Source organism: Theropithecus gelada, chromosome 2 (genome assembly GCF_003255815.1).
Source record: "Theropithecus gelada isolate Dixy chromosome 2, Tgel_1.0, whole genome shotgun sequence".
NCBI lineage: Eukaryota > Metazoa > Chordata > Mammalia > Primates > Cercopithecidae > Theropithecus > Theropithecus gelada.
In genome coordinates this window covers 75,931,877-75,956,123 of record NC_037669.1, presented here as the reverse complement: position 1 = coordinate 75,956,123, position 24,247 = coordinate 75,931,877, and the positions used below count along the sequence as shown (strand labels likewise).

Here is a 24,247-nt window from a genome sequence, read left to right as displayed (position 1 = left end):
TCACAACTTCTATTTCTGAAAAATATTATGTAGCTTTTCATAAACTTTTTAAAAGTAATTTCATGTTAAAATAAAAAATAAATAACACATTTATTTATAACGAATGTTACAAAATAATAATCTATCAAAACTATAGTATAACCATAGGTTATGTTACATATTATATACCATAACTTGTAGGCACCAAAAAACATAGCCTCAAATACATAAAGCAAAAACAGAAATAAAAGGAAAAACAAATCTATAATTACAGAGAAAGATTTTAAGTTGCCTTCATTTGGCATTGATAGACCAAAAAGGCAAACATGAAAGCTATAGAGTATATCATAGCAACAGTAATTATTGTTCATGAACTCTATCATCTTTCTTCTAACAATTTGGAAACATTGCCATGTTTATTTTTACTTTATAATGGAAAAAAATATTTCATATCTTTACATTCCAAATGGGAAATAGAAGCTAGAAGATGCAAAGAAACTTGGTCAAGGCCACTTGATCGCTGTCTGAAAACAAACTTTTCTGATTCATGAGTCTTTCTGCACTTGAATGTTGTCTTTTCTATGTATCTTCCCAGTCTACATTCCTTAGGTATTTCCCCCTGATGTCACAGGAGAAGAGTGGAATATTAACTGCTTCGTAAGCACTGGCCCTATGCGACAATGAGCAAGTCATGTATGCTCTCTGAGACTGTTTTCTTAAATATTAAATCCAAGGTTTGGGCTTAAGAATTTCTGCTCTGTCTTCTTTTGCTTATGCTTATATCTTAGGATGCTGTAATTCTTGCCCCCAACATCTATGGACAAGAACTTCAGACTCAGATCTCAGTCTTGTTTCCCCAGACAGGCCTTACCAAGAAAAGTGTTTTCAAAACAATTGGCCATTCTAGTCTGGAAACATACACATTTCTTGAAATGCCAGGTACTGATTAAGTCCTCTGCAAGGCAGGAAATATTACTGTCTTCATTTTATAGATGAGAAAGAATGACCTCAACAAGGTAAAACAACTTGCTCCCATCATAAATATATCTGGACAGTGGCAGAGCTGGATCAGGTCCCAGCTGCGTCTGATATCACAGCCATGGCTCTTAATTACTGTGCTTAAGAAAGACCACAGTAAATGGTCCCACTGACCATATTTCAGCAGAACTTTGTCTTTTACTTATGTTTAGTTATTTTAATTTTATTTTTTTAAGACACGGGGCCTCGCTCTGTCATCCAGCTGGAATGCAATGGTGCTATTACAGCTCACTGCAACCTTGAACTCCTGAGCAATGTGCATGCTTCAGCCTCCTGAATGGCTGGGGCTACAGGCCCACATCACTGACTGACTGATTTAAAAAAAAAAAATTGAGATGGAACCTTGCTATGCTGCCCAGGCTGGTTTCAAACTCCTAGACTCAAGCGATCACTCAAGCTATCCTCCTGTCTCAGGCTCCAAGTAGCTTGGATTATGGGTATGAACCACTGTTCCAGTCCAGAAGAGCTGTTTCTAATGGCATATTCACCATCTAGATGAATTCTTGACTATCCACACAGCAATGGGGCACAAAAGAAGATGGATGTTTCAAAACTATGTTCAAGCCCAACCTCAAATTTATCCACGTCATTTGACCTTCTCTCTCAACACGCATAGAGTTGCCAAGTGGTTGGCAAACTTAGTTGGTTGGCACTGTAGCTTTTTTCCCTGGTTGACTCTCTAAAGCTATGATTCTTGCAATAATTTACAGAATGATGGAAGAGAAAGGAGACTATAAAAAAGGCCCAAATGTTAGGGCCTACATATTAGGTATTGTCCTTGGGAACTTACAGAGATTAAGTGTTCACAATTTTGATTATCCACCCTGAGGAAATAATTACCCTCTCACCAAACACCAGATCCACTGAGGATGGAGACACCACCTCTTTTTTCCTAACGCCCTTTGGCAAGAGTCAGAAAGGTTTCTCAGGACCCCAGGATTGTAGGGAAGTTAATGTTTACAGAACCCCTTAGGTTGCTGCTAGAATTTTTGGTATCTTTTGGTAAGTTAGGAAAAGACAGCCTCCAAACTAAGAATTAGAAAAAGTCAGTCCCCAAGCTAGATTATCTGATAAAAGTAATGGAAAAAACAGCAATTACTTTTGTACCACTAAAAATTGCCATAGCAATAACAACTACCACCACTATTTACTGAGTGCCAACTACGTGTTAGGCACTGTCCTTGGGAGCTTAGAGATTGTGAAATGAGCCAGTCTGTGGAACTCATTTTCTTGTGCCATCCATCTGGATGTTGATGAATTTCTACCCCAAATCTCCCTTTCATTGTGCATGATTAATACTGAGCAGTTCTTTCTGGCAAAAGGCTTGGCAAAAGACTTAGCTACTCCCTGAGGCAACTGATGAAACCATAGGAAGCCTCCACCATTGGCATGGGAGGAAGCTTGCCTTCCTGTTTGCTAAAGAACAACTTCATTCATTCATTTATTCCACCACTTTATCGAGGTATCCACATATAATAAATCACATGTAAAGCATACAATTTGGTACGTTTCAACATATGCATATACCCATGAAAGCATCAACATAAACAAGATAGCAAATGTACCTATCACCCCCAGAACTCTCCTCGATCCTTTTGTCGTTTCTCCCTCTCATTTCCCCATCCCCAAGTAACTACTGGTTGCTTTCTGTCACTATAGATTAGTTTGCATTTTCTAGAGTTTTATATAAATGAGATCACATAGTGGGTACTCTTTTGCCTGGCTTCTTTCATTTGGAATAATGGTTCTGAGATTCTGATTCATGTTGCATAGACTAACAGTTCATTCACTTTTATTGTAAAGTAGTAGTATACTACATGGATACAATACAATATGTTTATCCATCTACCTGTTGACAGACTTTTGAGTTATTTCCAATTTTTAACTATGGAAAAGAAAACTAAAAGTAGCCACTTTTAAAACCCCAAATGCTTAAAGCATTGTTTCATTTAATTCTCACAACTATGCTGTAGTTAAGTATTGACATTCTTAATTTTCAGAAGATGAGATGAAAGCTTGGGAAGGTGAATTAACTTGGCCAATGTTGGAAAGCAGCACAGACTCTCAAACACTTATGAACCCATAAAGATAGGTACTCAAAACACAGAAGTCATCGGAGGCCAGCACAAAGCCTGATGTCTGCATGGGTCTTCCATGAGACACTTTCTGCATCTACCTGTGTATGGCTCCAGGCCACCTAAAGCAACATATAAAGACTGGTGGTGGAAAGCTCCAGGTTTTGATTGGATTTGGAAAACTGCCATACTGAAATCACACATATACTAACAGCTTGCACATATGGGTACTTAATAAACAACTGTTGAATGAATAAATGGCTGAATGTACAAATGAATGAATAAATGAATGCACAGGCAGGTAAATAGATTGAGGAAGGAAGTTAGTTACTTGTTGATTTGGTGGTGGATTAATCCAATCATCCCATGAAATTACTCAAAATATCTCCTGCATCATAAGGCAGAGGAGATCATCTTGATACTACATCAATTCTCACACCAGGCTACAGTGTAGACTGCCCAGTCACAAGAAAGGGTGTGCAGCTGTGAACTTATGCAGGAAGTCTAAGTCAGAGGCCAAGTCCCAATCTTTAGGACCCTAGAGTGAATTTACTGTAAAGGTTGGAGACATCTGTCTTGAAAGCTAGAACTCCTATTGTAGGTCTCTCTTCCTGCATTTGCAAATGAGCCTTGGCCTCTCCAGGCCTTATAATCTGCATGCAAGCGTTGACAAGTCCCTGCTGGTGGAATCTGGTCACGTTGCTGCTGACTTCAACTGGCAGAGGCCCTAAAGCCTGGGAACCCAGGTTCTAGTCCCAACTCTGACAGCTCCATTGAAAACAAGTTTATTAACAGGCAGTTTTATTGAAAGTTGCACACACAGGCATATTTCCCATTGCCATCCAATGACATCAGTGTATTTCTGAAGCCAAGATAAACACAGCATTGTTCATGTGACTGGCTTCCCGAGAAGAGTGAGGTGGACTGCTTTGAAGCTTCCTTCTGCCCCCTTCTTCCCTCCCTTTCCAACTCATCTCTGGAACTGCATTGAAAATACTGAGGTGAGTGACAGTGAAGGCTAACTAGGAGATGCAGCTTAGGGGGAATTTAATCCAATTCAGTTGGAGAGACATGCATCTCCCTGCACCATGAAATTCCATTTTGATCTCAGCATGTGCTGATGGAGTAATGAAATAAAGACAACACTCTGCAAATGGCTGGTGAGTCTAATGATGGTTTTTATGGGAGTTTTAGAAGGGCTATTAGATTGTGCATTCCTTTCCTATAAGCCAAAACCACCCAGCAGACCTTGAGAGATGAACCATTTTGTCATTCTTCTCTCCCTTCCCCCAGCATCTGCCAGCCTTTGTCCCTCCTGGTATAAATAGCTTCTCATATAAAAGAGCAAACTGTCAGTAGCCTGAAAGCTAACGGTAAAGCTGGATGCCTGGCACTGTGGCCCCAGCCGGATGGTGGTGAGTCACAGCTGTATAATTCATGGTCCTGCAGTAAAAGGGATCAGCGCATGCTCTAGGTTAACAGGCCAGAAAGGGAGCTGAAGAAACAGGGCCAGTGAAAGACTTTTAAAAGCATCCTGAGTTTCCTTTAACAATCAGCCTTGTATTTGGGTGATATCCAGGGCATGCCAGTCAAAGGCAAAAAGCCAGGAATGGGATGGGGTAGCTTCTGGGGCACACCATTCATTAGTATCTGCACGCAAATCTGCTTCAGCATCTTGGAGATTCAAATAATGATTCTGATGAGTTCAGCAGCTACCATTTGCTGAGGACCTATTTTGTGTCTGCCTTCTCCTAGGATCCTTACAGAGATGAATTCACTTCTTCTCTGTTAGCTACTTTAGACTGGGCAGAAGCATCTCCGTGTTACAGCTGAGAAAACTGATGCTTGAGATGCCCAAGGTTACAGAGTTAATAAGTGACAGAGTCAAGATGTGGCCTCATCTGTTCCTAGCAACGTGGCTCTTCCATTAGCCAAGAGTAATGGCTCTCAAACTTTGTCATGCATAAGAAACACCTAAAAGCTTTGTTGAAGCAGATTCCTGGGCTCCATCTTCAGAGTTCTGGTTTATTAGGTCTGGGGCAAGTCCTAAGAGTCTACATTTAACATGTTCCCAGGTGATACTAGTACTACTGGTATGGGAGCCTCATTTTGAAACCCACCGGAAGAGACAGACCAAATCTGGGTAATCAAGCCATCATTCCATGTAACGACTCAGCTCAAATGTCACTCCTGCAGAGAGGCTTTTCTTAGCCATCCAATCTAAAGTAGATAGATTCTCTAAATCAGGGGTCTGTGTTTCAAATCAGGCCCCCTTCCTGTTTTTGTAAGTAAAGTTTTATTGTCACATGGCCATGCCCATTTGTTCACCTCTTGTCCATGACTGCTTTCGCATTACAACATCAGAGTTGGGGATTTGCCACTGAGACTGCATAATCCATGAAGCCTATATTTACTAGCTAGATCTTTACAGACAAAGCCTGTCAACTCCTTCCTCTAGATTGCATCACCCTTTTTTATTGCTTTGCTAATTGACATCGGTCTCTGAATGTGTCTTGTTATTCAGCTGTTAAGCTGTCCTGCATCCTTCACTAAACTGTCAGCTCCACAAGGGCAGGGGTACCTGTTTGCCTTTCACCGCTGTACCCTAGTGCCTAGGAAAGTGCTTGGCATATAGCTGGCACTCAATAAATATTTGCTGAATGAATGTCACTATTGAGTGCCCAGGTACGTGATGCTATCTGTACCAGGAACATGAGAGCCCCTGGAGGAAGTACAGTAAAGCCAGGGTAAGAGAGTGAGAAGAGATAAGGATAAACAGAGATTGTCGATAGGGCAATAAATCTTTGAAGCAGGGCCATGCTGCTTCCTGCAGTGGTGGGGAAACTGGAGGTGGGGAAAAGATGAATTCCTTAGTCACCAAGGTCAACTTCAGATTAGGAGAAATTTCCCATCCCTAAGAATGAAAGAGCCTGTGTGACTCATGCTGCTCCCCTCCTCCAACTGACACCACGTCTGCTTTCTTGGATCTGATTCCCTGAGTGGAGCAATGTGCATGCTCTTCACTGTGCATGAGGAAGGGGTGGAGGAGGAAGAGCCCACACGGGCACTGGAGTCAGACAGATGGCCGGTGTAAGTCCTGTCTCTGTCCCTCGCTGACTGTGGCATCTTAGTCAAGTTTCTGATCCTGTGAGCCTCGATGATTTCAATGGAAAAATAGAGGATTTTGTACCACGGATTAAATGAGATTGTTTATTCACGCAAACCCTGTTTATTAAATGGCTAGTATGTGCCAGCATTATTTTTGGTACTGAGCATAGAGTGGTGAATAAGACAATGTCCGTCTCTAACAGACTCACATTTTGGAAGGTAGTATGGACATAAATAAATGTAAGTAGAGTACTTGCTATGAATTTAACATATGGAAGATGTTACCTCTGTAGTCAAATGGGGGCTCTCTGTTGCCCTATCTGCACTTGGGGCAGAAACATCAAGGGGATGGATGATCAGGCGCCTCCAATTTCCCAGGGGCAAGCAAAGTAGTGGGACTGGCCCACCTTCATGTCCAGGGATGCCTTAGCAAGCAGTGAGCACTGCATGGCCTCCATTCATTCCCCTCCAAACAGTTTTCCAATACTCTCCCCAAATTCTTTGTGCACAAAGTTGGTACTGATTTCATTTCACTTCTGAGTTTCACTCAAATGAATACATTACCTTCTGTAACAAATGAAATCTCTGCATAGCAGGCATCTTTAGTAGCAGCTCAAATACTGCCTCGCCAGAGATGCTGGATCTGACCCATCAGGCTAAATTAGCCAATCCCCCCAGCATCCCCGTCACATCCATGATCTCAGAAGCTGTTTTTTTTTTTCTTTTTTTAAATATATATAAGATAGATTAAGTGAGAAGCAACTTCTAAAGCACCCAGGAAAATGTCTGACACACGTAAGAGTTTTCTAAATATTTACATCTCTATTCTTAAGGGTTTTTTTTATCACTAGGTTTTTTTTTAAAAAATCACAACCTGAAATTATTTGTTTTCTAATTGTCTTTACTCTTCACATAACTATAGTGCAGCAGAAACCTTAAGTCTCTTGTTTATTGTTTTGTCCCCAGTGCCCAGAACACTGCCTGACACATAGCAGGTATAAAATAAACATCCTTAAACAGGTGAATGAGGAAACAAGAAAAGCCCAACGGCCATTTCCTTTTCACCCAATTTTCTAGCATGCTCTCTGATTCATTCCTTGGACTCTCATGGGGAAAATCAAGTGGAATGCTGCCAAGAAGCCCATAGCCGAGCATTGGAGACAGGTACTAACAAGGTTCCAACTGGCACAGAGGCCAAATCAAGGAGCCTCTGCTGACCTGTTGATCCCCCAAGGGAGATGCATAGAATATTCTTCTTTGTGGGAAGACTCCCTTTGCACTCTGAGAAGCCTATAGAAAACTCCCCAAGGACTCATTCCTCGCAGGTCTGAGGACTGTGATGTTTCAGGAGATCTCAGGCACCAAGGAAGGTGGGTGGCAGAGCTCAGTACTTCAGCAGATAGCCCCAAAGCCTGTTTGGGGCATTAGAGAATTCAGAATCAAGAGGCTGCATCTGGGGCCCTGAATAACTTCCTCAGGCTCCATAGAGCCAGAGAACTTCACTGGGACAAATTTGTATCTTTGTAACAATCCCGCAGCAGAAGGCCTGGGAAACAGAAAGCTTTCCATACTGGCAGAATTCAAAATTACTTTATGAAAACCTTTTGAGAAGGCCGAGAAGGACTCTAGGATTCCTATAAACCCTATGCTTAACCTGCCTTCTCCATCTCCACCTAACCTCCCTCTTTCCCGGAAGCCAAATGTTCCTTCTGTTCTTCTTTGTGTTGGCTCAGGGCAATAGTAATTAGTTAGTCACATACTACTATTTCACAAGAAAGGTGGGAAGGAAACAACTGACTCATTGAGCAACTTCTATGTGCAGACAGAGGGCCAGGAGCATTATAAGCACTCTCTCATCCATGGCCAGATCAGCGCTGTGATCTCCAGGTCTAGTAGTACTGGCCCCAAAGTTAGGTTGTCTGAGATTATATCTGTCTCTGCTATTCATTAGCTGTGTGATCTTGGGCAAGTTATTTAACTTCTCTGAGCCTTGCTTTACTCACCCTACAGTGGAGACAGGAAGAGTAATTACCAAATAAAGTAGGTTGAGAATTAAATGGGATAATGCATGCAAAGTGTTAAAAAGGATGGTGGGCCCATAGCAAGGGTTCAATGAAAGTTTAGTAATTTTTCCATCATCATTGTCATCTTCATCAAGAGGAAACTGAGGGTCTCAGAGACTGAACAACTTTACTGTGGTCAGAAAGTGATGGAGTAGCAGAGAGATTTGCCTGATACCAGAAGCAAGGCTCTTCCCACTGGGCCATGCTGTTTTCTCCTCATGCCATGGCTCTCACTGGGCTCCCCAGATTCAGATTGGGACATAAATGGTGTCTAAGTTTGAATACACAGTGGGCTTCTGCCAGACCCACTGCTCCTCCAACCCTGCTCCACACCCAGGGACTTGGAGCTGGTGGAGCTGCCTCAGGTTTGCTTAGTGCAGCCCTTGGCAAGATGTCACCCTCTCTGACCTTTTTGCAACCTAAGAAAACTCTGAAGCAGTTGGGATGGCTAGGGGAATCTGCTTAGAATACAAATCTTTAGGAGCAGCCGAGGGAACAGAAATAATTGATATGGAATAATTCTTTATGTAGAAAATAATGCCACAGGCTATTATCTCTTCAGTGTGATGCGACCTGAACATTTCTGGTTCTGCAGAGGACCCCTGTCGTCGGTCTATCTCTTAACAAATGTTTGCTGGGTGCTGGACATGTGTCAGACACTGTGCTAGGTGCTGGGAGGATTCCTAAACAACAAAGTATGCAACGTTCCTGCCCTCCTGGACCTTAAAGGAAAGCAGGGAAGCCAAACATTAAACAAATACTTATACCAATAAGTATCTAATTATAAGTTTTATAAGTGTTAATAACAAAAATTGCAGGGTTTGCTACAAAGCATGTAACTGAGGACCTAATCTTGTATTGGGGCTAGCCAAAGTAGTTATTTGAGGAGATACATTTAATCTGACACCTGATGGATGAGTAATAGTCACTAAAATAAAAGCCAAATAAATAATTTTATACACTCCCAAAAGAGATATTTTAGAGCTTCACAGGGCTCAAATCCAACTAATTCACCCCTGTCTCTGGGTAGTACTGGCTGTCCTATTTTACTACTTATAATAAAAAGGTTCGGAAAGCCAAAAACTAGGCAATCACACTTGGTATCTATTCTTCATCCTTCCTGTGACAGTTTGAAGTGAAAGTTGAGTGTTCTGGATGATGAATCTAATTGCAACTTATTCTGTGCTAAAACACAGTTACGGTCAAGGTCAAATTACTAACCTTTGGAGATATTCATATTTGAGAACCCTCCATGAATACTTGGGAGTATCCAAAACATCAATGAAAAAGACATCCACTCAGAAGAAGCAATCTGATGGCCTCTTCAGAATTTCAAGGAGGAGCAAGGAGGAGAACTAATAGAAAACCCACATGCACCCAGTGAAAGCTATCCACCCACAAGACATACCAGTTACGACCTTCCTGGAGGGTGGTGTAGCATCATGAATCTAAAACCTCAGAGAAGCTTATACATGACCACTACACCTCCAGAAATTATGCTTATGGAGAGGAGCAGGCACATGTATAAAATGCATAAGGTTAGTTGCTGCTGTCTTGTAATATAGAGGAAAGTCGCCAATCAATGCAAGTGGTCAAAACTAAACCCTCAGCTCCATGGTGCTCAATGATGGTACTCTTGGCATTTGGGATGGGTCCATTCTCCTTTGCGCAGGATCATCTAGTACTTTTTGGGATGCTTAGCATCTCAAGGCACCATCCATAGGCTAGTGGAGTCCCCCAGTCATTTAGATAGTAATTGCCCTCTCCCAAACATACATTTCCAAATGCCCTCTAGAGGTAGTGGTACCGCTCCAGGTTAGAACCTACCAACACAAAACTATCGAACCATTACAAAGGATAATCCAGATTGAAATATACTGATGCAGAAAAATATTCACAATATATGGCCTAGAAAAGACAGCTCAGGATAAGTGGAGAGCATCATCACATTTTTGTCCAAATCAAAGCAGAAATGTACTCCTACACACATAGAAACCTGAATATACAGGCTGATATGGTTTGACTGTGTCCCCACCCAAATCTCACCTTGAATTACCATGTGTTGTGAGAGGTACCCAGTGGGAGGTAATTGAATCATTGGGGCAGGTCTTTCCCATGATGGCCTCGTGATAGTAAGTCTCATGAAATCTGATGGTTATTATAAGGGGGAGTTTTCCCGCACTAGCTCTCTTTGCGTGCTGCCATCCATGTAAGACATGACTTGCTCCTCCTTGCTTTCTGCCATCATTGTGAGGCTTCCCCAGCCATGTGGAACTGCAAGTTCAGTTAAACCTCTTTTTTTTGTAAATTGCCCAGTCTTGGGTATGTCTTTATCAGCAGTGTGAAAACAGACTAAAACACAGGCAAAAAGGTTGAAACACAATTTTCCTTGGTTGGTGGAATTATGAGTGAGTTTTAGTTGCTTTCCTGGATGTCTCACATTTTTCTTTTCTTTTTTAATGAACAAGTCTTCTTTTTATAAAAGAGGAAAAAGTTATTTTTGGTTTGAAGAACAAAAACGTGACTCTCCACGGCCAACTGGTCATGCAGCTCCAATTCTCATTTTGATTTAGCAAAGATGGCAGGATCTGCCTCAGGGAGCACCAGCCTCTGCTCAAGCAGTGTGGGATCCCCACTTTTTCATTCTGCTGAATACCCATGGTACAAGGCAGCAACTGTTCTAAGCTGGAACTAGAGCATGGTAGGTGCTCAATAAATACTTGCTAAATTGAGTCATCCTTTTTTGTTTTGATTGGGCCAGAATTCTGCTGAGATATCCTCCAGTTTTTAACATCACTTTTACCCAGTGGTTTTCCTATTCCCCAGGAGCATTGGGTAATGTCTGGAGACATGTTTGGTTACCTCAAATGGGAAGTGCTTTTGGTATCTAGTGGGTAGAGGCCAGGGATGCTGCTAAGCATCCTACACAATGCAGAGGACAGTCACCACAGAAAAGAATTATCTGTCCGAAGTGTCAATAGTGCTGAGGCTGAGAAATCCTCTTCACTATTTGCCCTTCTTAGAGCTTGTTAATTATTTTCTAAGTTCTTATTTTAATATTATGTACTGTAAATGTATCATCATAGCACCTGAAAGGGATAGGGTATACACTATTCACTGTTTGAGTTTGAAATGAAATTGATGCCTTAAGAATGTCTTCAGACCAGGTATGGTGGCCCATGCCTGTAATCTCAGTACTTTGGAAGAACTGCTTGAGGTCACGAGTTCAAGACCATCCTGGGCAACAAGTGAGACCCCCCCCCTTCTGTACAAAAAATACAAAAATTAGCTGGGTGTGGCGGCATGTGCCTGCAGTCCCAGCTACTTAGGACTGAGGCAAGAGGATTCCCTTGAGCCCAGGAGTTCAAGGTTGCAGTGAGCTATGATCATACCACTGCACTCCAGCCTGTGTGGCAGCAAAACTCTGTCTCTTAAAAAAATAAAAATAAAAAAAATAAAAAAAGACCTCAGATGGTCAACTAGGGGCAGATTCCAGCCCTCTGTTCTGTTACCATTAAACACCTTATTTGGAGTGAGCAGAGGCAAAGGATCTGAACAACTTCTCTGATTAGTTTTCAGCTCAGTCATTAGAGATCATGAGATAAATGCCTTTCCTTTCTGGCATCATTTGTTATATTTATTACTTCCCCACTATTTTTAAAAGGTTGAGTTTTACAGCTAGTGAATTTTTATGAAATTAAATGCCTATATTCAAGAACACTTCCCTAAAAGGGAGGGGGCTTTTGTTTGCATTATATTCAATTGAAGGCATTTCTCAGGAGAAAGAAAATAATAAAGAGTATCACCTGAAGGTGTATTACCAACCTACGACCTGGGAGTGAAATGAAAGGTTTCTAACAAAAATGAAAGTACATTACTCTCAACCCTAACTAGTCTTTAATATTTTGCCTCCAGGACAAAGCATTTTTACATTCCCTGTAATTTCTCTTGATAGAAAAATAGACTTTCTCAGACAGTTAATATATTAAACATCAGAATTTTTATTAGTGAAGGGCATTTAGGAACTCAATTTTTTCTTACAGCATACTATACAGCTTTCTAAAAAAAACCCTTTAAATTCATAAACAGCGCTGTATGTAATAGACTTTATAAGATCTTCTAATTTAAAAATTTGAAGCTCATTTCTTACATGCAATATGACCCCTTCAAACACCATTAATATAGATGCATATTTTATTAGGTGCTATAGAATTCTTAAAATAACTTGAGAAGGTTTTCTCTCTCTGCAGAGCTATTTCCTTTTCTAATCATCTGTGTCAAAAAGATTTGAGTAAGTGTAGGAAATAGGGAAAACCATCCAAAGAACAACAGAATTATTAGAGATGCGACTATCCTTTCATTTGACATAATTCAAACCACTTGTTTAATGGCACTAATCATTTTCTTTCAAAACAAATCAAAGAAATTTCAGATTTATGCTTCCCAAAGACATTCATTTTGGATGAGTCAAGGGACCTCCAAAAATACCATTAGTACTCACTTTTGAAATCATAAATTTAATCAAAACCCTAGCTTCTGAAATTGTCTGTTTGCTTGGGTCAATATGAGTAGAAAGTTTTCTCTGAATCTGCATTTCATAGAATGATGTTTAATGGTTTTAGAGAAAACTCATTTTAAGCAGGAAACTGACAAAAGCTTGACTTTGGAAAATTCAGAGTCCAATTTAGCAAGAAGCAATGTCCTTCAGGTGAACAAAAGAAAGATGGGCTGCTTCGAAGCTGTTGGAGATGAGGTTAGCAAGAAAATGAAACAAGCTCACAGGTGTATCTAGGTATGAAAACGCACTGTTCAAGTACTGGTGGTAGAATGGCAATGTCAAACAAAGTTATGCAGTCAGCCACTACCTCTCTGAGTGTCTAAACAAACTCAATCAAACACTCTCATTCTTCTTAAACTAATTATTTAATAATAAAATCTTTACTAAAACAGAAGATATAACCTCCACTCACAAACTGGGAGAAAGCACTCATTTCTTCCTGTTAATAACCCAACAGAGAATTACCTTCAATTCTCATGGAGATTATTTTCTGGGAGTGTTTCTATTCTAAGACATTTTCTCCCCTGCACTGGGAATTAGAACAGAGATCACAAAACGAAAGTGCCTGTAGGGTTCTGGAAGGTAACATGAAAGAATAAAATGGACTTTGTAGACACTGGGATGATTTGGTATAATCAAGCTTTGTCTAAAAGGAATGGCCATCACTCAAATCCAGACAATTATATCCTTACAGGGATGAGATACCAGATCTTCAAATTTTCAAGACATAAATATAAACTTTTACATGAAGCAAATCTCTAATTTTGAGGTATTAGTAGCTAATTAAATTTTAAAACAATACCTTGCTGGCTAAACAAATCCTACCTGTCTCCCTGATTTCATCTGTCAATTTGCAACTTCAAAATTAGAAGAAAATGAGCAATGGCTAATCTATGAGATTATATTAGTATCACTACTATTAAGTTATGGGTGAATTCTTGGGTTCTCCTTTATTATAAAGAATTTTCTCTATCTCAGTCTGTCATCGATGGGCATTTAGGTTCATGCCATGTCTTTACTATTATGAAGAGTGCCACAATGAACATATGTGTGCATGTGTCTCTATAATAGAAAGATTTATATTCCTTTGGGTATATAACCAGCAGTGGGATTGCTGGGGCAAATGGTATTAATGTTTTTAGGTCTTTGAGGAATTGTCACACTGTCTTCCACAATGGCTGAACTCATTTATGCTCCCACCAACAATGTATAAACATTCCTTTGTCTCCACAACCTCGCCAGCATATGTTTTTGTTTTTTGTTTTTTTTTGACTTTTTAATAATAGCCATTCTGATGGGTGTGGGATGGTATCTCATTGTGGTTTTGATTTGCATTTCTCTTATGATCAGTGATGTTGAGCTGTTTTTCATACGCTTGTTGGCCTCATGCATGTCTTCTTTTGAAAATTGTCTGTTCATGTCCTTTGCCCACTTTTTAATGGGGTTGTTTGGTTTTTCTTGTAAATTTGTTTAAGTTCCTTATAGAGTCTAGATATTAGACTCATATACACAATGGAATACTGTGCAGCCATAAAAAGTACAAGATCATGTCCTTCGGAGGAACATGCATAGAGTTGGAGGCCATTACGCTTAGCAAACTAACGGTGACACAAAACCAAATACTGCATGTCTCATGTAGTGGGAGCTAAATGATGAGAACACATGGACACATAGTGGGGAACAACACACACTGGGCCCTATCAGAGAGTGAAGGCTGGGAGGAGGGAGAGAGTCAGGAAAAATAACTAATGGGTAATAGGCTTAATATCTGGGTGATGAAATGATCTGTACAACAAACTCCCATGACACCAGTGTGACAAACTTGCACATGTACCCATGAACTGAAAATAAAGTTAAAAAAAAAAAACTTAAAAAGAATTTTCCCTAAAAGCATTATCACACCTAAAGTTCCCGAGTTAAAATTTCAACGGCTGTTTAAACTTTAAAATGTTTTTGTCGGACATAGAGATGTCCTGAGAAAGAAATTTTACGTGTCAGAGGAAGTCAACAGTGGTCAAACACTTCAGATTCTGGGACTTCAGATTTTCACAGGAAACATCATGAAAATACCCAGCTTATAAAAGAGCTTCTTAAACAACATGGGGCTGGTGGAGGAGAAAATTTTAAGTACCAAGAAATACAAGAGGCTGTATGTCACTGAGAAAAATGTGGTACACCTTTACATGAAAAATCCCTAATTTAAAAGTATTAGCAGCTAATTAAATTTTTAAATAATACCTTGCTGGTTAAACAAAAGCTACCTGTGTGCCTAATTTCATTTGCCACGAAGACCTTTTCATCAAGCCAATGATGTTTACAGCCTTTGGGTGGTGCCAAGACATTTCAGGAAATGCCAGTGTCTTTCTTTGTAAAGTAACACTACAAACTTAATGTCTGAACACAGCATAATCACTGGGAAGAGTAAGGAAAATTCACACTTCCTCACTCTTTTATCTGAAGAGTCTTACTGTAAAGACTCAGAGCCAATGTAGAACTCTTCTTCTCCATCCCCAAAACCAAGTTTCACTCTCTTAATGTTTTAAAACCAATGTTTCTGAGACATTTCTAGACAGTCCTGGTAATGGTTAATAATGATAATACGGAATGAATTAGCAATGGATCACTCCTGGCTCAATTTCATTTCCTTTCCTCATTTTCCACTGGGGCCCCTGGCATCTTCAACCTATTTAGCCCTACCGCTTCTCTGAATCAGCAAAGTCTACTTTTCCTACAGAACTGGAATGAGAAAGTACCAGTAAGACAAAGTGAAACACCCAAACCAGCATGCTCCCACCCAGAATGGTACCTGTTCAGGCTTCAGACCCGGTGGGACCCAGGCATACTCTTCCAAGGCACAGCCTGAGTCATCATCTGAGGTCGAGTTCCTCTGAAAGTCAAACATGAGTTTGCTGATGGTCTTCTCCATCTCCAGCGGCATCACTGTCACCATGTGCTCCTCTTGGGGACACTTGCAGTGCAGGCAGATCTTCCTGCAGGCAGTAAAGGGAGCAGGTGAGAAAGAAGAAAAAAACATTTTTTTTTTTCCAAGAGCCTGCCAGTCACCAGCCCTTGGATCCCAAACCATAAACACATTCTTTGGCAATGGGCATCAGGCAAAGGCATCACGAGCAGTGTTCCAGAACATGCCTGTCTTTGCAGAAGGCGTGGTACACACATGTGAAAACAGCGTGAAAGGTCAGAGGCCACGAAGTAAGTATGCTAAGGGTCTTTACATGTGGACCCCAGCCTTCTCTTCTAAATCAATACCCCAAGAGGAATGGTAATGTAGTTTTTATTTTACTAAGTAGACCACTGGATATGGCCCATGACCACAATTTCCTTAACTGTAATAGCAATTACATATACATAATACATATGCTGATCAGAAATGTTACTTGTAGATAACAAATACTGACAACATACTGCTTTTATGAAAGATTCCTAAGCCCTGGAAAATGGAGAAAATGGTTTAAAAAATGCAGGTAAAATTTTCTTTAAGAAGAAGAGCAAACATACATATTTCTTTCTCACGAAACATGTCTGGCCCTAAGATCTCACAGGAAAGACAATTTCACCTCCATTAAAGATCACTGTAGCTTTGGAATTCTAATTAGAAACCCAAATTTTCCCTATGTTGGTGGGTTTTTTTATATACAAGAAGATCATGCATGTGAATTATTTCAAAAGGTAGCAGCCTAAGATAAAAATCTCCCAAACTGAACATTTCTCTTTTAAGGTTACCATCTGTTCTCTTATCCACAGCTACAGAAATGATGAAGCAATAAATATGTTGATGTCAGCAACACAAAAGCATTTCTAGCTTCCACCAATAAAATAAAAAGAGAAAAAAAAAATAGAGGAGGAAAATTTTAAGGAAATAAGTTATTTCATGTTCACTCTTTTTAAAATTATTAGTTTCAGTAGCACCTTATAAAGGTGATAAAAGAGCCCAGAATTTTAATCCCCAGATGTGCCTGATGTTTTGATAACAGCTTTGTGAAGATACAATGTACATAAGATAAAACTTGCCATTTCAAAGTGTACAATTCATGGACTCTTAATACATTCAGAATTGTGAGTCATCACTATCTAATTTTATAGCATTTTCATCCCCCCCAAAAAGAAACCCCAGGAGCACTGGCAGTTACTTCCCATATCCCCCTGCCCCCTAGGCTCTGACAACCACTAATCTATTTTCTGTCTCTATGGTTTTGCCTATTTTGGACATTTCATATAAATGCAATCATACAATACGTGGTCTTCTGAAGTTGGCTTCTTTCATACAGAATGATTTTTCAAGGTTAATCCAAGTTATAGCATGTATCAATCCTTCATTCCCTTATATTGCTGAATAATATGCCATTGTATATACATACCACATTTTCACTGATCAGTTGTGGACATTTGGACTATTTTCACCTACGGCTTTTATGAATAATGATGCTCTGATTACTTATGTACAATTTTTTGTGTGGATATTTGTTTTGTTTTGTTTTTTGAGACAGGTTCTCATTGTTTCCCAGGATGGAGTGCAGTGATGCAATCATGGCTCACTGCAGCCTTGACCTCCTGGGCTCAAGTGATCCTCCTGTCTTAGCCTCCCAAGCAGCTGGGACCACACAGGTGCATGCCACCATGCCTGGCTAATTTTTTTTTTTTCTTTTTTTTTGAGACAGAATATCGCTCTGTCTCCCAGGCTGGAGCGCAGTGGTGCCCTCTTGGCTCACTGCAACCTCTGGCCCCCCAGGTTCAAACAATTCTCCTGCCTCAGCCTCCTGAGTAGCTGGGATTACAGACATGCGCCACCACACCTGGCTAATTTTTGTATTTCTAGTAGAGACGGAGTTTCACCATGTTGGCCAGGCTGGTCTTGAACTCCTGACCTTGTGATTCACCTGCCTCGGCCTCCCAAAGTGCTGGGATTACAGGCATGAGCCACTGCTCTCAGTTGGATGTATGTTTTTAATTTTTCTTTCTTTTTTTTTTTTTTGAGACGGAGTCTCACTCTGTCGCCCAGACTGGAGTGCAGTGGCGTGATCTCGGCTCACTGCAAGCTCCGCCTCCCAGGTTCATGCCATTCTCATGCCTCAGCCTCCCAAGCAGCTGGGACTACAGGCGCCCGCCACCACACTTGGCTAATTTTTTTGTATTTTTAGTAGAGACGGGGTTTCACCATGTTAGCCAGGATGGTCTCAATCTCCTGACCTCGTCATCCGCCTGCCTTGGCCTCCCAAAGTGCTGGGATTGCAGGTGTGAGCCACCATGCCCGGCCAATGTTTTTAATTCTTTTGGATATATCTCTAGAAATGAAATTGCTAGGTCATGTGGCAACTTTAGATTTAAACTTTTGAGGAACTCCCAAATTGTTTTCCAAAATATCTGCACCTTTGTACATTCCCACCATTGATGAATGAGTGTTCCATTTTCTCCACATTCTTGTCACATTTGTTACTGTCTGTCTTTTATCGTAGCTACTAGAGTGGGTATAAAGCAGTATTTAATTGTGGTTTTGATTTGCATTTCCCTAATGGCTAATGATGTTGAATATCTTTTTATGTGCTTATTATATATCTTCTTAGAATAGAGAAATGTCTATACCAATCCTTAGTCCATCTTTTTTCATTGGGTTGTGTTCTAATTGTTGAGTTATAAGTGTTCTTCACATACTTTCTGGATACAAGTCCTTTATCAGATATATGATAGGAACATTTTTTCTTCCATTTTGTGGGCTGTCTTTTCACCTTCTTGATGACATCTGTTGAGCACAACAGTTTTTAATTTTGATGAAGTCTAATTTGTTGTTGTTTTTAATCATTTCTAAGAAGCCATTGCATAACTCATGGTCATAAAGATGTATTCTTACATTTTAATTTAAGAGATGTACAGTTTTGGCTCTTACATTTACGTCTATGATCCATTTTGAGTTAATTTTTGTATATGGCACTAAGTAGGAGACCACCTTCATTCTCATGTGGCTATCCAGTTCTTTCAGCACCATTTATTGAAAAGAATAATCTTTCCCCATTGAATTGCCTTGGTACCATTGTCAAAAAATCAACTGACCATAGCTGTTAAGAGTTTATTCTGGATGCTCAGCTCTATTCCAGTGGTCTGTATGTCCATCTTTGTGCCAGTACAACACTGTCTTGATGACTGCAGTTCTGCAGTAAGTTTTAAAATCATGAAGTATATATGAGTCATGCAGTTTTGTTCTTCTCTTAAAAAACTGTTTTGGCTCTTCTTCGTTCCTTGCATTTGCATTCAGAAAATATGAATTTTAGGATTAGTTTGTCAATTTGTGCAAAAAGAAAAAAAGCCAGCTACAGTTTTGATAGACATACACTGACTTTGTAGATCAATTTATCAATTTGAAGAGTTGAACACTGGCTACTTTTCCATTTAATTCAATCTAATTTCTTTCAATGATATTTTGTGGTTTTTAGGCACAGGCTTGTACTTCTTCTAAGTTTATTCTTAAGTATTTTATTCTTTTTGATGCTATTGTAATTAGAATTGTTCCCAATTTCATTTTCAGATTGTTATTGTATAGAAACATAAATGATTTTTATACTGATGTTAAATCATACAATCTTGCTAAAATCATTTATTAGTTATATTAGTTTAGGTACTTGTGTGCCTCTGTGTGTGTGTGTGTGTGTGTGTGTGTGTGTGTGTTCTTTAGAATTTTCTCTATATAAGACTATATCACGTGCAAATAGAGAGTTTTACTTTTTCCTTTTCAATCCCATGTCTTTTATTTCTTTATCATGTCTTATTGCCCTGATTAGAACCTCCAGTACAATGTTCAACAGAAGTAGCAAGAGTGGACATCTTTGTTGTGTTCTTGATCTTAAGGGAAAGCACCAGTCTTTCAGCATTAAGTATCATGTTAGCCATGAGTTATCTGTAGATGCTCTTCATCAGGTAGAGGAAGTTCTCTTCTATGCTAGTTTGTTGTTTTTACCACAAAAGGGTGTTGGAGTTTGTCAAACGCATTTTCTGTATTTATCAAGATGATTAGTTGTTTTATATCTTTATTCTATTGATGTGTTGTACCCGAATTTCGACATAAAAATGCACTCGAAGAAACAAAATCAGTTTAGTCTAACCAAACTGATTTTGGCTTGTCAGATTCCCCCATTTCCCACTTTCATCGGATCAGAAAGATACACAGACAGAATGCACACCTTGGATCTGGTTTGCATCTCCAAACTCAAAGAAGTTCCATCCAAACCCTGGTTGTTGCTTTTAAAAATAGAGCTCATTTGAACAGTAACTCTTTAATTAATCAGCTACTGCACAATGGTCAGGTCTGTTGGGAAGCAGTCAGTTTATTTCTCCAATGATTTTTTTTCCAGTTTATGACTTAAGGAAAAACAAGTTTCAGTGTGTTTAAGTAAACTGAGTAAGCTGTTTGGTGACTAATGCTTTTTACTAGAAAGTCATACTTGAACACTGAAATGTAGAAAACTTTTACCAAATTCAGTCCCAAAATATCCACCAATGAAATTCATTTATTCAGGTACTGATTATGCAGGGAAGAGCACACTAATGCCGGATGGACATGATTTAACGAACTGAGGCTCCAGGAGAAGGAATAAAGACAAGAAGAAAACAGACGAGGAGTGCAGAATCAGATCCAGAATAAGCATCAACAAGTAGAAGGATAAACAGAAAAGAGAAGATGGGGAGGGCTGAGGCCCTATGTGGTCATTCAACAAATAACTCGAGGTGGATGGATAACTTGAGGCTAGAAGTTCGAGACCAGCCTGGCCAAATGGTGAAACCATGTCTCCACTAAAAATACAAAAAAAAAAAAAAAAAAAAAAAAATCAGCTGGGCATGGTGGCGGGCACCCATAGTCCCAGCTACTCGGGAGGTGGAGGCACAAGAATCACTTGAACCCAGGAGGTGAAGGTTGCAGTGAGCCCAGATCACACCACTGCACTCCAGCCTGGGTGACAGAGTGAGAAGCTGTCTCAACACACACATACACACACACACACACACACACACGCACCCCAAAACAAAAACAAAACAACGACAACAACAACAAGCCCCAAATAACTAACAAGCACTTACCATGTACCAAGGCCTGCTCTAGGTACTTGGATACCTAACCAAGACAAAGATCCCTGACCTCTTGGCCTGCGTTCTCAGAGGGGAGAAACATACCATACACATAACAAGTCATTCAATCACAAAGTATATTAAAGGCAGCAAGTGCTACTGAAAACCAGAAAGAAGCAGGATACAGGTGGTCAGGATGGGGAGGAGGCACATACCGAGCTGTATGCCCAGCATTTGAGTTGCTTTATACCTTATATACATGACCCCAGATTCTTCCATCAGTCCTCCAAGAAAGGAAATATTATCTCCATCAGTCCTCCAGGAAAGGAAATGTTATCTCCACTTCCCACAGAAGAAAACAAAGGCCCAGAGTAGTTAAGTGGCTTGTAAGCAGTTAAGCAACTGAACTATTCAGAGCAGTTAATCAACCCTAAATAGTGAGCAGAACAGGGACTCAAAGTAGGCTCTCTCTGACCACTGAACCAAAAAGTTACTTACAGAAAATCTGATTCCAACCACAGAATACCCTTTTACTTCTGAACAACAACAACAACAAAACCTCACACCCACACAAAAGCAAAACCAAGGAGAGGGGAAGAAAAGGAAAAAAAACCCAAAACCCTAAATAGTAACTCAAAGCCACAAGGACCTTATCTGTTTTCCATGCTAGCTGCCTGCCTTCCACTTCTCATTTATAATTAACTGGCACTCCCGTGGCATGACATTTTTCTTTGTAAAGAATTTTCAACCTTTGAGTGATTCCATGACAGCCTTTGATAATGGCTAATTTAATAACCTCCATCTATAAACTGGGAACCCAAGGCCCAGACTCTCAGAAGCGGGCAGAGGGTCAGAGGTAATGCTAAGAGGATTTCTCTTCATTCCTGCATCTCTCCCACTTCGGCAAAATGCACACAGCAACACCCAACAGCTCTCTTTCAACACACTGATTAAGGCTTCTCACCTGAATGAAACATATTCAGAAGTGTGTGGGGAAATATATGATTTGGCTTTTTTTAAAATAGACATTTATGAAAATAGAACCTGCTAGTAAAGCAGGATTTCATTAAAAACACACACACACACACATACACACACACACACACACACACACATACAAAGGGTGCATTGGTTTCATTCTGTCAGAGTTGACATTCTATCTGCACATAATTGGGTTTGTGAATGACAGGTTTCCAAGGAATAAGCCATGATTCAGAGAGGGGAGATTCTGCATTCTCCTCTACCCCAAAACAACCTCTGCAAATCCTCCACCTCCAAGTTGCAGCATTAAATCATGGCTTCCATATCTCAGAAACCATAATCGGCTCTTCGAAGGCATACATAGTATTGCCAGGTGGAGGACCTCTCTTTAACTATCTCCAAGTAGCTTGGTTATCTGCACCAGTGACCATTATCATTTGGAAAATGACTAACAATCTATACCAATTAACTTGCCTGCCATTACATGAAAGGATTCATCATGAGTAGATTGGGGGCAGGGTTTGTAGGGGGAATACTTATCCTTGAGATTTTGACAGGTTATTTACAACAACGAACCCTGAACCACAAGGTCTTGTTTTATGTGAGAAGTGATAGGATGAAGGCAAAAAAGGGATTTTCCTTTAGAACATGATTTTTGACAACTTCAAGTAGCAAATTGTAGAAATTGAGATTCTAATGGGATTGCCAACATCATTAAGCCTGTTTTTTACTTTCCTTCCCTGTCTCTTTTACTCCCCCTTCCCCGCCCTTTTTTTTTTTTCTTTTTTTTTTTTTTTGAGACGGAGTCTCGCTGTGTCCCCCAGGCTGGAGTGCAGTGATGCCATTTTGGCTCACTGCAAGCTCCGCCTCCCAGGTTCACGCCATTCTCCTGCCTCAGCCTCCCGAGTAGCTGGGACTACAGGTGCCCACCACCACACCCGGCTAATTTTTTGTATTTTTAGTAGAGACAGGGTTTCACCGTGTTAGCCAGGATGGTCTCAATCTCCTGACCTCGTGATCCGCCCGTCTCAGCCTCCCAAAGTGCTGGGATTACAGGCATGAGCCACTGTGCCCAGTGCCCCCCCACCTTTTTTAATGAGAGGAAAATATATTTTGTAAAAGAACTCATATGTGGCAACTCAAAATAGAAAATGGGGCTGCCCAAGTTGATGTGGAGAAGACGACTATGAGCCCAACTTCTCCAAAGCTCAACCTCCTCCCCAAACTCCAGGCACATTCATGGCCTTGAAGTCCTCAAGGTTCCAAAGCCACAAGGCTAAACACCACCAAAGTTCCTAGACTCCATGAAGTCATTTCTAGCATGTACCAAAATATGAAGTAGGTGCTTGATAATTTGCTAGATGGAAAGAAGAAAAAATATAGAGGCTGTTAATGGCTTTTAAGAAATAAAAAATTCCTAATCATGAAACTCTTATATAAATAATAATTCTAGTCGTGAGAAACTGTATATCTGGTTGCCAAGACATTACAGGGAGATGCATGGGGAATAGTAGGATGTCCCAGTGACTCTAATTGGATAGGTCTGAGGCAGGCTCAGGAATGTGCATTTTCACTGGTGTGCCTGGTGAATGTGATGCAGCTGGTCCTCCAAGCACAGCTCAAGGCCACTCTTCTGTAGTAGCCTCCTAGTTAGAAAGGAGCGCCTCAGGGCATGGTTTAAAAACAGGTGTGGGTTTTACCAATATACTCGATGGTCTCAGAAACTCTGGGCAATGTACATTTTCAAACGGTCCCAAAGAATCTATGCCAGCCCTTCCTTGCTACCATGTCTTAACCTCTTGCATCACTAGGCCCTCCTGCCACTCAGCTGGGTACCCAGTAGGGTGTGAAAGGCACTGGTGAAAGGCAAGACTACATCAGACATGAGAATAGTGTCTCTTGTTGCCAGCCCTGCCATCTGTCTTGACTTCCACCTCCCTCGTGGTGTGGACTCCTCTGTCCCAAGTCCATGGCTAGATCAGGCTCAGGCCACTTTCATGCACAGGGACAAGGGGCAGACAGCTTAAAGAGTGGTTCAGTCCCCGTACAAACCAAGTGACTGACAAGGAATAAACAACATGGGATTCAACATGGCTTTGCCCAAGGCAGGCAAGGCCAGAGGTAGGAAAACACACTTTTGTTAAAAACAAAGGGCTAGGCTGTTCTGTCTATGGAGCAGCCATTCTTTTATTCCTTTACTTTCTAAATAAACTTGCTTTCACTTTGAAAATAAAAACAAACAAAAACAAAAACAAAGAAAAGGGCTAAAATAACCCAAAGCTCTCCATTGCTTTTTGCTAAATAACAGATGTATCCTAGGTATTTAAATTCTTCCATGCCTTTGGCTCACTAAAGGCAAAAGAACAATTTTTTTT

The 24,247-nt window shown here is 40.4% G+C and overlaps 1 protein-coding gene across 1 annotated transcript in view; it reads right to left on the bottom strand.

The window, feature by feature from the left end:
• The window catches only part of PRICKLE2 (prickle planar cell polarity protein 2), a 132,202-nt gene that overhangs the window by 89,226 nt on the left and 18,729 nt on the right, over window positions 1-24,247 (bottom strand). The window contains exon 2 of the mRNA XM_025377059.1: window positions 15,628-15,811. Coding sequence (XP_025232844.1) covers window positions 15,628-15,771 — 144 coding nt within the window. The 5' untranslated portion in view covers window positions 15,772-15,811. The remainder of the gene's footprint in view (window positions 1-15,627; window positions 15,812-24,247) is intronic.